This window comes from Octopus sinensis, linkage group LG5 (assembly GCF_006345805.1).
Source record: "Octopus sinensis linkage group LG5, ASM634580v1, whole genome shotgun sequence".
NCBI classification, from domain to species: Eukaryota; Metazoa; Mollusca; class Cephalopoda; order Octopoda; family Octopodidae; genus Octopus; species Octopus sinensis.
Genome location: NC_043001.1, coordinates 76302482 through 76316629, shown reverse-complemented (window position 1 = coordinate 76316629; position 14148 = coordinate 76302482). Strand labels below are relative to the sequence as shown.

General features: G+C 38.2%; 1 protein-coding gene across 2 annotated transcripts in view; it reads left to right on the top strand.

Moving 5' to 3' along the window:
* Positions 1 to 13488, top strand: part of LOC115211606 (methylthioribulose-1-phosphate dehydratase) — a 72977-nt gene extending 59489 nt beyond the window's left edge. For both annotated transcript variants that reach the window (XM_029780191.2, XM_029780190.2), the window contains exons 4-8: positions 2777 to 2894; positions 6826 to 6948; positions 7616 to 7689; positions 11641 to 11747; positions 12541 to 13488. In XM_029780191.2, the coding sequence (XP_029636051.1) occupies positions 2777 to 2894; positions 6826 to 6948; positions 7616 to 7689; positions 11641 to 11747; positions 12541 to 12655 (537 nt within the window). In that variant the 3' untranslated portion in view covers positions 12656 to 13488. The remainder of the gene's footprint in view (positions 1 to 2776; positions 2895 to 6825; positions 6949 to 7615; positions 7690 to 11640; positions 11748 to 12540) is intronic.
* The last annotated feature ends 660 nt before the right edge of the window (positions 13489 to 14148 follow it).

Genomic DNA, 14148 nt, shown 5'->3' with positions numbered 1-14148 from the left:
GTGTATATTAAATGATATCTATCTCTCACTGGATGGAGTACTTTTTTGTTGATCCAACTTATAATGGAATTGTAAACTATATATGTGTGTGTGTGTGTGTGTGTATCATCATCATCATAATCATTGTTTTAGTGGCCATTTTTCAATGATCACATGGGTTTGTAGGACTTCATGGTTGAGAAGTAGATAGGAGGGTTCTGCAAAGTAGGTTGTTAGTAGAGATCCTTTTGGCAAGGGACTGAAAGGATTAGCTGCAGTTTGTAAAGCAGGAGAGCTTGCAGCTTGTCTGATGCATCTTTTATTTTTGGATAATGGTGCTGCAGAAGTTGTATGCCAAATAGAAGCCATCTAGATTATAAGGGTGAATGAATTTCTTGAAGTGTTGTAATAAGTGCTCTTTGTCTGCACTGTTGCCTTGCACTTGTGAATGAATTGAGGGACTGGAGCTGTGAGTTTTGGATGATCATCACCATCATCATTATCATATAGCATTAGTTTTCCATGCTGTCATGAGTTAGACAGGATCTGGCTTGTCAGAGGACTGCACAAATTCCTAAAGACTCCACGCTGTATATAAGTAGTTTCTATGACTCAATGCCATTTCTAACAGCAACTACATTACAGAGTGTATGTGGTGCTTTTTGTATAGCAATGACACTAGTGTAGTCATCAAGTAAATTGAAAAGGTGCGGGTGTGGCTGTGTGGTAAGTAGCTTGCTTACCAACCACATGGTTCCGGGTTCAGTCCCACTGTGTGGCACCTTGGGCATGTGTTTTCTACTATCACCTCAGGTCGACCAAAGCCTTGTGAGTAGATTTAGTAGACGGAAACTAGAAGAAGCCTGTTGTATAAATATGTGTATATATATATATATATATATATATATATATGTATGTATGTGTGTGTATATGTTTGTGTGTCTGTCTTTGTCCCCCCAACATTGCTTGACAACCGATGCTTGTGTGTTTACGTCCCTGTAACTTGGAGGTTCGGCAAAAAAGACCGATAGAGTAAGTACTAGGCTTACAAAAAATAAGTCCCGGGGTTGATTTCTTCGACTAAAGGTGGTGCTCCAGCATGGCCACAGTCAAATGACTGAAACAAGTAAAAGAATAAAATAGTAAAAGAGATAAGATCCTTTCTTATGTAAGTGTGTAAAATTGAGAAAGATAGCTTTTTGCCAGATGCTGTGAGGTTAAAGCAGTGATTCTTAGATTTTTTGGGTTGCCACCCCCTTGGTACCTAGGCCACATTCCTAGCGTCCTCCCCCCACCACTGCAGAGATAGACCACTTTCTGCTGAAAATTCGAAACAACTGTATTTCACAAAGGAAACTTAACCTAATTAATTCATTATTTTGTTGTTTTTACATCCATCACCCTCTTTCGGCCAACTCATTATCACCCACTTTTCAATGGATCACCACTCACCCTGGATCTTTCCACTGCCCCCAGGGAGGCAGTACTGCCTATTTTGAGAATCACTGGGCTAAAGTATGATAAGAGAACTGTAACAAGTTCCTTGCTGTAGAGGGGACACATGATTACCCCAACTGGAAAAGAAAGAGGATGGTGGTGAAGATGTGTCAGGATGTACCCTCAAAGTACAGGATGGTGACATTAGAGAAGTGGTATGGGTGGGTCAGTAAGTTCATGGGATGTGTGTGTGTGTGTGTGATATGTAATGTGTGAAAGTACCAGCTGAAAAGAAAGCAATTGAAATGCTGCACCAGTAATACATCTGAAAAAATGTAAAATAGTCCAGAAACAAACATAGACATAGTTGAGTGTGAGTTAACATAGTTTAATGAACTAAAAAATTTTTAATTAATTGAAATTTCAAGTGTAACGTTAATATCTATGACAAGTTTTTCATAGAAGGTGAGGGGAGAGAACTCCAATCTATAAATTGATTGAACATTCAATGGAGACATGCAATGGAGAGTGAATCTGATCATTGGTAAAAATGGTGATAATTCTGGACATGTTTCAGTCTTATTAGACCTCCTTGGCCAAGTATAGTTTAACATGTATTTCTTAGCTCATTGAATGAATTTTTGGAGTTTAGATTTTTTATGAAAATCATTGATTTGGCAATTTAAAATTGTGATATCAGAAAATCTTTCAAGAGTGTTTTCTGTGGAAAAATATAGACAATAAAATTTCATTTTAGAAAGTTTAATTATATGGTGGATGCATGTGGCCTAATGGTTAGGGCATTTGGCTCACAATCATAAGGTCATGAGTTCAATTCCCACCAGCATGTTGTGTCCTTGAGCAAGACACTTAATTTCATGTTGTTCCAGCCCACTCGGCTGGCAAAAATGAGTAGCACTTGTATTTCAAAGGGGCCAACTTTGTCACATTCTGTGTCATGCTGAATCTCCCTAAGAACTAGGTTAAGGGTACATGTGTCTGTGGAATGTTCAACCACTTTTATGTTAATTTCACGAGCAGGTTATTTTGTTGATTGGATCAACTGGAACCCTTGTCGTTATAACTAATGAAATACCAGTTAACTACTTGGTGCCTTTAGTTTATAAAGTATCTCAGTTACTATTATGAAGTTGAAGTAAACTGCTGGCTTGATAAATCAGTAACCCTAGTTCAAATTCTGGAATAAGCCATTTTCATTTCCCTTATATGCAATTACTTAAGTTACTCTTCAGGGAAAAGTATGAATGTTCTAAATTCCTATTTTGTGTTCCTACAAATCTGATTCCTTGAATGAAAAAAATAAAAGACAAACAAACCTGTATAACTTTATATTTTGTAGTCTGAAGATCTGTTTATTGTGAATATTGATGGGGAGACAACTGAGGAGCCGCCACCTCCCAAAAAGTTGAAGATTTCTCAATGCACTCCCTTGTTTATGAACGCTTTTACAATAAGAGGTAAGACACATTGTCCAATTTTTTAAAGTATTTCTGTTAGTTGTGTATGTATTGACATTATCATTAACATTACCATTGTTATAAAATCAAGTTCACTTTTACCTAGGGCCTCAATCAGCTATGGTTGATCCTATTTCTGCACATGAATGCTGAGGCCTGGTCATGATCTTTTGAAGAAGACTGGCAGTTGTCCTATGAACAAGGTTGTTCAGACTGGACCCCATGCCAAGAGAGGGCTCCATGCACATGCTCAAGTGGAGGTCAACATGACAAATTTTTAGTACATCATTGTGGCTAATGGTGGAGCTTCAAGCCCTCAGTGCTTTTTGGCTGGGACTGCCATACTACATGATACATAAAATATCATTCTTCAACTTTTGTAGTGTAGAGGGTTCCACTGACAATTCTCTGATTGAACCCCAAACTTCCTAGCATCAGCCTTACCTATGAATGCAAATCTCCTTTCTCTATACCATTGATGTTTAAGGGAAAAGCCACTGAGCCAATTTGATGCAAGTTTACACCAATATTACTAGTTACATTGCTATCAGAATGCAAAGAACTGAAGGAGATACCACAAGGTATCTTGATCTGACTCTCTAATAGTCCCATCAATCCATTACCCTGGATTGGTACAATTTTATCAACCTTAAAAGGATAAAAAGACTGACCTCAATAGGATTTGAACTCAGGGTGTTGAGACGACAGGGCATTCTATTTAATACTCCAATCATCATCATCATCGTCATCATTTTAACATTCACTTTTTCATGCTTGCAAGGGTCTGATGGAGTTTATTGAGACAGATTTTACCACAGCCAGATGCTTTTCCAATACCCACCTTTACCTTTCCAAGAAAAGTAATAATTCACTATAACCACGTTTTCACAGAACATTGGAAATTAATGACACAGCTTGTATGGTAGTGACACTCATGTACAAATATCACACACACACACACACACACACACACTCACACATGCACATGCAAGGCGTTGGGTGGATTGAGGCTATAATAGAAGATACTTGCTCAGGTGCTGTGCAGGAGGACAGCACCCAAAACTGCATGATTGCAAAGTAAGATTTTTAATGGCACAGCCATGATTTCACCTAAAATTTTTGTACATGCATTGGCCAGGAAATATAATGTATGTATGTGTGCATGTGCATTATGTCATCAAAAGGTCAATATACATTTTTATTTATAATTTTATTTTCATCATAAATATAAATTATATTTTTATATGTATTTAATAAAATTTCCTTCTCTCTTAATCTAATGAGGTCTTCAGACATAAAAACTTTCTCCAGTACTGATCTACATTGATGTATATTTTTTCTTTTCTTTTTCTTATCTAACTGTTTAACTGTTATCAACAGAGTCAATTATTTGCCGAGGCTTTTTCAACTATTTTCAAACAAGATGATGGTCGTGAACCCCCTCCATTTGATAGATCGGTACCTCCAATGCTTCGATTGGTCATCACGCGGGACGAAGTCAAACGTGTTATTCAAGGCCTCGATGTCAACAAGGGTCACGGCCCTGACGGCATACACCCACGGGTTATCAAAGCGTTGGCTCCGGTCATCTGCGAGCCCTTAACGCGACTATTCAATATGTCATTGGCGACGGGTGTTATACCTGCAGACTGGAGAACAGCGATAATCTGCCCAATTTTCAAGAAAGGGAGCCGCGAAGACCCGCTTAACTACCGACCGGTTTCCCTTACATCAATAATCAGCAAGATGTTCGAAACCATCCTTAAGAAAAGTATGATGCTCCACCTCCTAAACACAGCCTCTATCTCTGATTCCCAACACGCTTCGTGCCGAAGAGATCATGCTTGACCAACTTACTAGTAATGGAAGAATTGGTGACGCGCATCCTTGATGATAGTGATGCTGTTGACATTGTTTTACTGGACTTTGCCAAAGCTTTTGACTCGGTAAACCACCGCCTATTACTTGTCAAGCTTCAGGCATATAGTTTCCATCCGGATATTGTATGATGGGTTGGTGCCTTCCTCTCAGATCGCTCCTTCCAAGTCCAAGTTAATGGTTCGCGGTCCGACGTTTCCAGTGCGAGCAGTGGCGTGCCTCAAGGTTCAGTGCTTGGGCCCTTGTTGTTCTTAGTCTTCATAAATGACTTGCCCGATGACCTCACGCAACACACCCTTCTATTTGCTGACGATATCAAACTGGTCGCTCCTCGCGGTAATATAGAGGATCTTCGTCGATGCCTCCACCAAATTTGGAAGTGGTCTAACGATTGGGACCTGTGTCTGAACATGTCAAAGTGCTGTCATCTGCCTGTCGGCTCTACTCCTGCAACTCAACTTGATTTCGAGCCGGGTCGTCTGCTGCTGGAGAGGACCGATCAGGTAAAGGACCTAGGTATCTTGGTGGATTCCTCCTTTTCGCCTTCGGCCCAGTGCGTCCATGCTGCCAACAAAGCACGCGGAATTCTGTTCTTGATTCAACGGTCATTCGGAATGCTCACAGCAGCCATATTCCTACCACTCTATGTCACGCTGGTGAGACCCATTATGGAGTATGGGATTCAAGCCTCTTCTCCTTATCTCCTCAAAGACATACAGCATCTCGAAAGAGTCCAGAAGCTGGCTACCCACATGGTTCATGGTCTCAAAAATTTGTCCTACGAAGAAAGGCTGAGGACGCTCGACCTTTATTCTCTTGAAAAACGCCGCCGCCGTAGTGATCTCATTCTCGCCCACAACATCATAAGCGGAAAGTGTAACCTCTCGAAAGAGCTGTTCTTCACTCCTGCTCCAGAGCGTCGGCTGCGGGGTCATTCCGAAAAGCTCTACCTGCGACGATTTCATCTCAATCGAAGGAGAGGAGCTTTCTCCATCCGGGTTGCGGATCCGTGGAACAAGCTGCCAGACGAGATGGTAAAGATGCCGACGACCTCTTTGTTCAAAGCCTCCCTGGACCTCAAGTGGCCTGAACTCTTTACATGAACACCACCCTGTACTTAACTCCATGTCCCCCTACATGGCCTTGCTATTTGCTTTTGAGCCAAATTAACTAACTAACTAACTAACTAACTAACTAACTGTGAAATCAAATTTCGTGGTTATTCTAGTAATGACATGAAATATCTACCAAAAAATAGAATGGGTACCTTCAGTAAGCCATGTCACTTCAATGAACTTAACATATACTCAGGATATCAATCTCTTGGAAACTGTTCAGAAACATGCAGCCAGACGAATACCCACTGTCAGGCATCTACCATACTCTGAACAGCGCGCTTCACATCAAAGCTCCAGTGTTTGGCAACTGATTTGGTTGAGACCCACAAGATTATCCACCATCTTTCCAACAACAACCTCGGGCACCTTTTTGAATTGCATTTATCTAATAATTGTGGACATGCTTACAAAATTTAAGAAAAATCTACACGGCACCCTTGACTTTTGGAAACATCTTTTCATGCTCAGAATTGCTGACCCATGTCACTTGTTAGCTGTCAGGATACTACATCCTTCAAAACTTCCATGCTTCCCAAAATTTGCCCTTCCTCTTTTTAATTCTTTGTTTTTTTTCTTAAATGACTCAGTGCATCTGAGCAATGTATACAATAAGTTCATTATTATATAAATATTAGTTTCAAACATGACATTTCTTAACAGAAGAGAAACTGGTATATAAAACTGCTTTCCACAGTTAAGGGTAGTGAAATTTTGAGTGAGTATAAATGGTTTAAAATTTGAGGAAGATGTGAAATGTCCATGACATTTACCAGTTTTCTTAGACTGATGAGATTGATGTGATTGATGTGTCTAATGTGACTGATGTCCAACCTCAGTGGAAATCTTTACTATAGAGTCTTCAGATCTACGACTATGACTTTGTTTTTGCTTTCATCAGACCTTTGTTTAATAATTACCATACTGTATTGTTGCAGATGCTGGTGCTGTGATTCACACACATTCAAAGTTTGCTGTGATGGCAACGTTGTCATTCCCTGGAACAGAGTTTCTTGTCACTGGCCTGGAAATGATCAAAGGGATCAAGAAATGTAAATCAAGTATGTTGAAAATCTTATCTTTAGTTTCAAATTGATGTCTCATTTTTCATTTTTTTTGAGTGTCATTTTCATCATCATTTAATGTCTGTTTTCTTGTGCTGGCATGGGTTGGATAGGATACATAATTACCTTAATGAATATTAATTAATAAAGTAGTTATTAATGCTAGGTATAGATTATGTCTGTAGTAGGAATGTATTATTGAAATTCTGTTGGAAAGTTATATGAATATAATCGATTTTGGATATTTGTAGCACAGCAGCAAACTGTAAAAGCAAATAAATTGATATTTTTATAAGGATAATTAATTCTGTACTTACATTTGTACTTACATATAAGAGACTAAAGTGTATGTACGTTGCTATATGTATATAAAAAAAGAATACAAAAAATGGGACAAGAACGCAAAACATCCAGACAGTTAGATGATTCAAAAAAGGGACAACACGTCATCCAAACAGATGATACAAAATAGGGACAAGAAAAAACAAGGACAGGTCATATATATATATAAAAATATCTATATCTATCTATATATAAGTATATACATATGCACACACACACACATGTATGCATGTGTGTATTGTCTGTTTTGCACAGTTATGCATTCAGTACAAACTTCATATTACATGTTTATGCTTTAACGGAGATATTTTGTTCATTTCAGATGTTAATTATAACTATAATGAGCTGTTAGTGGTCCCTATAATTGAGAATACTCCATTTGAAGTGGACCTGAAGGTGAGACTTTTAAGCAGTTTAAACTTGTTGTTTTTTTAGCCTCAGATCATTCTTGATCTGATTCAACAGATCTCCATCTCACTTTCAAATCAGTCACACCAACTGGAGAAGGAGTTTGCTTCATCACAGAAATAAAACTATTATACTTTACCTAAAAAAAAAATCCTAAGACTCTGAGCAGAGACCGATTTCAAAGTTTTCTTAGTGGTTTCTAGTGGTGAAGTATTCTTGGGAGATCAGATTTTAAAATAAGATATGGAATTGGATCAGATTGAGGTTCTTGTTAGTGATCAGCCCTTGAACTTTTGAATATTTCAGAGGGAAAAAAGCTTTGAAGTTAGATATTAAAGTAGATTAAACACACATATTCATTAAAAATATTTCTGGTATCCACCTATCCTTTCAACCACCTTCACAGACAGACAGACAAACAGGCAGGCAGGCACATGCACACATGCATGAATGCTTGTGTGTGTGTGTGTTTTTTTTTTCACTGCCTCTCTTTTGGTTATGGCAACAAGGGTTCCAGTTGATCTGATCAATGGAACAGCCTGCCCACAAAATTAGCATGCAAGTGGCTGAGTGCTCCTCAGACATGTGTACCCTTAATGTAATTCTCAGGAAGATTCAGCGTGACACAGAGTGTAACAAGGCTGGCTCTTTGAAATGTAGGCACTACTCATTTTTGCCAGCTGTGTAATTTCACATCAAGTAATTGAACTCACAACCTTACAATTGTGAGCTGAATGTCCTAACTACTAAGTCACATGCCCTCACACACACACAGGTATATGAAAGTTACAGAAAGAGTTATAACACCAATAATTATGAAGAGAATTTGGCTAGATGAGATGCAGTTTGGTTTTGTGTTTGGGTGAAGTAGAACTGATGCTCTCTGCCTAATAAGACAACTACAGGAGAAGTATTTAGGAAATTGTAAACTGCTGTACTTGGCTTTCATTGTTCTAGAGAAAGTAACTGACAGGGCCTCCTGTTCCCTGATCTGGTGCTTGATGAAGAAGTTAGGTGTAGATAAATGGTAAGAGTTGTCCAAGCCATGTACAGGGGTACTGTCAGTAAGGTTAGTGTTAGTAATGGGTACAGTAACAGATTTAGTATGTTGGTAGGAGTTCACCAAGGCTTAGCTCTCAATCCCTTCCTGTTTTATCATTGTCCTCCAAGCCATAGCAGGAGTTTCAGGTTTGTTGCTGTGGAGACTCCTCTATGCCGAGATATTGTCTGTATAACTGAATTTGTAGTGAAAAAGAAATTCCAGGTGTGGAAGCAAAACCCTAAATCAAAGAACCTTTAAAAAACCCCAAATTCCTAATCAGTAGGAAAAAGTAAAGACAGAAATTCCATATGGTATGCTTAGTGCAAACTATGGACATACAAGAGGTGCAGTGGAATCACTGGGAGATTAACAGAGAAAATAGATTTTGTTTGTGGAAAATACATAGGGGTAATATGGATTTTGTTTGTGGAAAATACACAGGAGCAATAAATATTAAGAACACATGGGAGATAGTTTTCTTGAATGGTTTGGCAGATTGTTAAAGGTAGTAGATAATTTGTGGAGGAAGATTTACTGAAAGTATAGTTGCTGGAATCCAAACTGGCTGGAGAAAGTTTAGTGGAATATGTGTTGTGAATGCAGAAGTCCTGCAAAGACTAGAAAGAAATGAAGCTAGCATACTATGTCAGATGCTCAATGTCTGTGTGCATGTACAATAAAGTGCAAATGTGTTGAGAGATAAACTGGGTGTAAGAGGTATCAATTCTAGTGTATAAGAAGAATTACACTAGTATGATCATGTGTATGAATTAGGGCAGCTGCCATTCACTAAATTTGTATGGAACCTTTGGAAGAGAGGGACGCAGGAAGATGTGGAGTGAAGTAGTGAAGATTTTATAACTCTTGGGAAATATATTGAATTGAAATTGTACCAAAGATGAACTTCTATGTAACCATGTAATCATCTGTGTTGGCATAACTACATTGTGAATTTGTGAATAAGATGTATTTACTGTCTAAACCTTTAACTCTTTTGCTACATTTTTGTTGAAATACTCTACTTTTGTTTCAATCAACTTTCAAAATAAAGTATTTTGTAAAATAACTTTGTCATTATTAACTGTTTTTGTTACCATATTTCTATCGGAATACACTGCCTTTGTTTCAATAAATTCTGGAAACAATGAAGAATTTAGTAAAATATCTTTATCATTATTAAGCTGGTGTTTGGAACATAAACTAAGATGGAATTTTGAGGGAAGTTCTTAATTTAGACCACTTTAAGACAGTAAGTTTGTATCATAGAACTAGCAATGGTCTCAGGCAAGTTGGTATTAAAAGGGATAAATGTCTGAGAGAATTGTTATTATTAACACAATCCTCTTTGGATTATTATCTTTTATTTGGTTTGGGCTTCAATTGTCATCAGATGTCTTATTCACAGATCCAGATTAGATTCAGACTAGGGACATTTATTTCTAAACTAAGGTTCACCAGGCTATTTGTACATGGTTATTTGCATTATTATCCATATAACCTTCCCAATGGTACCCTTTGTAAAGTGGTTGGTATTGGGAAGAGCTTTTAACCATAGAAAGCTGTACCAAAACAGACATTGGGTCTTTTATTTTTTATGTTTGACTTGTTTCAGTCATTTAACTGCAGCCATGCTGGAGCACTGCCTTTAGTTGAGCAAATCGACCCCAGAGCTTATTCTGTGTAAGCCTAGTACTTATTCTATCAGTCTCTTTTGCTGAACCGCAAAGTTACGGGGACGTAAATACACCAACATCGGTTGCCAAGCGATGTTGGGGGGACAAACATGGACACATAAACATACACACACACACACACACACACACACACACACACACACATATATGATGGGCTTCTTCCAGTTTCCGTCTCCCAAATCCACTCACAAGGCTTTGATTGGCCTGAGGCTATAGTAGAAGACACTTGTCCAAGGTCTCATGCAGTGGGACTGAACCCATGACCATGTGGTTGGTAAGCAAGCTACCTACCACACAGCCACTCCTGTGCAATTCATGTAAATGTTGGACTGTGTTGAACTATGCTATCATTGAAGATGAATGTTAAATGACAATGACAACTACAAATTTAGAAACAAAAGTTCCCACTTTGAGTTCAGTTTGGGGATCATGTAGATATCCAGGAATAAGACATACAATGATAATGATGACATGAAATCATACATATTGAACTGGAATGTAGCTACAGAGTAAGTGTGGCAAAATGGCCCTCCAGGTTCACCATTTTTGCTTCTTGGCTTGGCGTCATGCTCTTGCTTGATGGGGTCATCTCAGAGACATCATCATGCATAGAGCTGACCAGTGGTCTCAGAGACATTTTCATGCATAGAGCTGACCAGGTCCACCAGTGCTCTCCATCGTTGGTGGTCCTGTGCTAGCTCCTCTGCATTCTTTAAGGTGATAAGCTTCTGGAGATCTTCCACAAACATATCCAGCCATTTGATGTGGGGCCTGCCACAAGGCCTCTTCCAGCATGCAGCTGCTGTGTTAAATGAAAGAAAAGCCTTGGGTTTGACCTAGATGTGGTGAGGAGGCTTGCATATTTCTTAGATTCAAGTGTGTGTTACTGTCTGGAGCTTTGCTCCTGGTAGGGCTACCCTTGGCTAGCTGGTCTCCTGGGGAGTTTTGAAACTAATGGTGATGCACAGCATGTCGGCTTGCCACCAAGATGGCAGCCCCATCATCTGACTATTCTGCAGAGAATCAACAACCTGCCAGAGGAACCCTCAACCTGTTATGACACCAACCAAATTCACCATTCTTGGCCATGTAAAATATGAGAGGCTTATTTGCCACATTCCTGTATAAATATCGTAAATATAAGATAATAGTATGGAAAATTATCATCTTAATACACTTTATATATTTCTATTACTTCTGCAGGATGCTATGGCTCAGGCTATACTAGACTATCCAGAAACATGTGCTGTTCTTGTCCGAAGGCATGGAGTTTATGTATGGGGTAAAACATGGCAGCAAGCTAAATCCATGTAAGTTTTTGGATTTTGTCTCTTTTTGTTTTTTGTTCCAGAGAATGGATTAGTTTGTTTTAAAGTAAATGTTGGTGTGTGTCTGCTTTTGTGTGTACCCTTATCTTGACATCATGCAGTGGTTGTAAGCAAGTGTCAGAATCGTAAGAATGATGTTGTCCATTTCCTGTCTTCCATGATAAATATGTCTGGCCATGAGGAAATATTTATCTTGGAAACAGGTAAGGGTTGGTGACAGTAAGGGCATCCAACTCAACAAATTCTATGTAACCCATGTAAGCATGGAAAAATGGACACAAAATGATAATGATGACGATAGTGGCTGTGTGGTAAGAAGTTTGATTCCAATCTACATGGTTCTAGGTTCAGTCTCACTGTGTGACACATTGGGTCAGTGTCTTTGGCCAACCAAAGTCAAGTGAGAGGATGTGGTAGATGGAAACAGAGAGAAGCCTGTTGTATATATATGTATATATCTGTGTGTCTCTCTTTGTGTTTGTCCCCCATCAATAGCTTGACAACTAGTGTTGGTTTGTTTATATCCTTGTAACTTATTGGTTTGGCAAAGAAGATTGATAGAATTAGTACCAGGCTTTAAAAAAATAAGTACTGGGGCAATTCCTTTGACTAAAACCCTTCAAGTGATGCCCTTGCATGACTGCAGTCCAGTGACTTAAACAAGTAGAAGGTTAAAAAGGTAAAAGGATATATAAAGACAATTTTAATTCTAAATCAACCTGTCTCATTAAGTTATCATTAAATTTCACTTTTCTCTTTCTTTCTTTTTTCTCAGGTGTGAGTGCTACGATTATCTTTTTGATATTGCAGTTCAAATGAAGACAGCAGGTCTGGATCCTGCCATTCTTCCTAAACCACCCAAAGGTGCTTACGTTTCAAAAACAAATTAGAGTGATGCACAAAATGCTTTTTATCATTTAGTTGACCACCTTTTTCTGTTCTGAGTTCAAGTCTTACCAAAGTCAACTATGTATTTTCAGATTTTGAGAGGTTTTGGCACAGCCATTTTGGCACTGCTGATCCAATGCTGACTTATTTGACATCAGACGTTTTAATGTTTTTCTTATTCTCTTCAGCCTTCTCACTTTCTGTCTGTCTCTGTTTATGTGTGGTATATATTTCTCTTCATGTGCATGAGGAGAGAGAACGCGTTTATGTCAGTTGTGTTCAATTTTTTTTTTATTTTAAGAAAGTTCAAATCAGAGCAAGAAGCCACTTAGTGTTTGGGGCTATGAAGAAGGAGAAATGAAGACGAAAGGAATGAATTGGCTTATGACTTGAAAGAGTTCAGGTCATATGAAAGAGGAAAACAATGGAAGAGAATTCCAAAGTCTGGCAGTTCGAAGAACAAAGCTACAATTTACAATTGATAAATTGTAATGTCTCTCTTTTCCAGCTCTTTCTACCACTCTTTCTATCTGCATATGTATATTTCTGTGTGCACTTGTGTGTGTTTCCTCCATTGCCAAAAAGGTACTGATGCCAAATCAGACTGACAGCCCAGTCAGCAATGCCAAATTGTCAACGTCCAAACAGCTGCGCCTGAACATCTCATTCTAGTAATATTATCCTTCAAGGTTTCATGGAATAAAGTACTTGTGAAATACTGGAGTTGATTTTATTAATTACATTGTGTAACACACAATTTTTGTCCTTGGGTAGTCATTGTTATTTCCTATTTGCTTACCCCTAGAAAGTATGAAAGCTGGCTAATATTTCCTCAAAGTTTGCTTTTGTTACATTCATTCAAACCCCAAAGAATCCATATCAGCACATGGCTATGATGCTCCTCAACTACTCCTGTTCATGATTAGAGATGCACATATTGTCAGCCACTAAGGGACATGCTCAAGTGGTTAAGGTCAAAACAACTGACAAAACAAATCTTTGTTATTGAGCAGAACATTTACTATTATGATATTTCTGCTTCAGTAACTCAGTGCTGAATCTGTCTGAAATGTAATGGGAAATAGGTCAGTTTGAAAACATTAATGTCCAGGTCACAAAAGCAGAATTGGAAGGGAATAGTAGTCATTTCTTTTGATTTCTAGATAGAAGCGAATAGGAAATAACATTTAATGACCAAAGACAAAATAACATAAGAATTTTGTTACACAGTGTTATACCTAGTCCAAAATTTTCCAGACTTATACTAATGTTAGAAATCAATATTTATAAATCAAATGTTTCTAATTGATATTACCAATCTCACGTAGCTTCTAACATTGGCTAATCAAACAATAGTCAGTTATCTGTGACCATAGTGAAGTAGTTAGTACAATGATACAAAACAGAAATGTTAGTTATTTAAAGCAATTTTGTTGCCACATTTTAGTGAAACAAATTTTTTAAAAATGTAGATAATACTCTCTTAGTGTTGTAG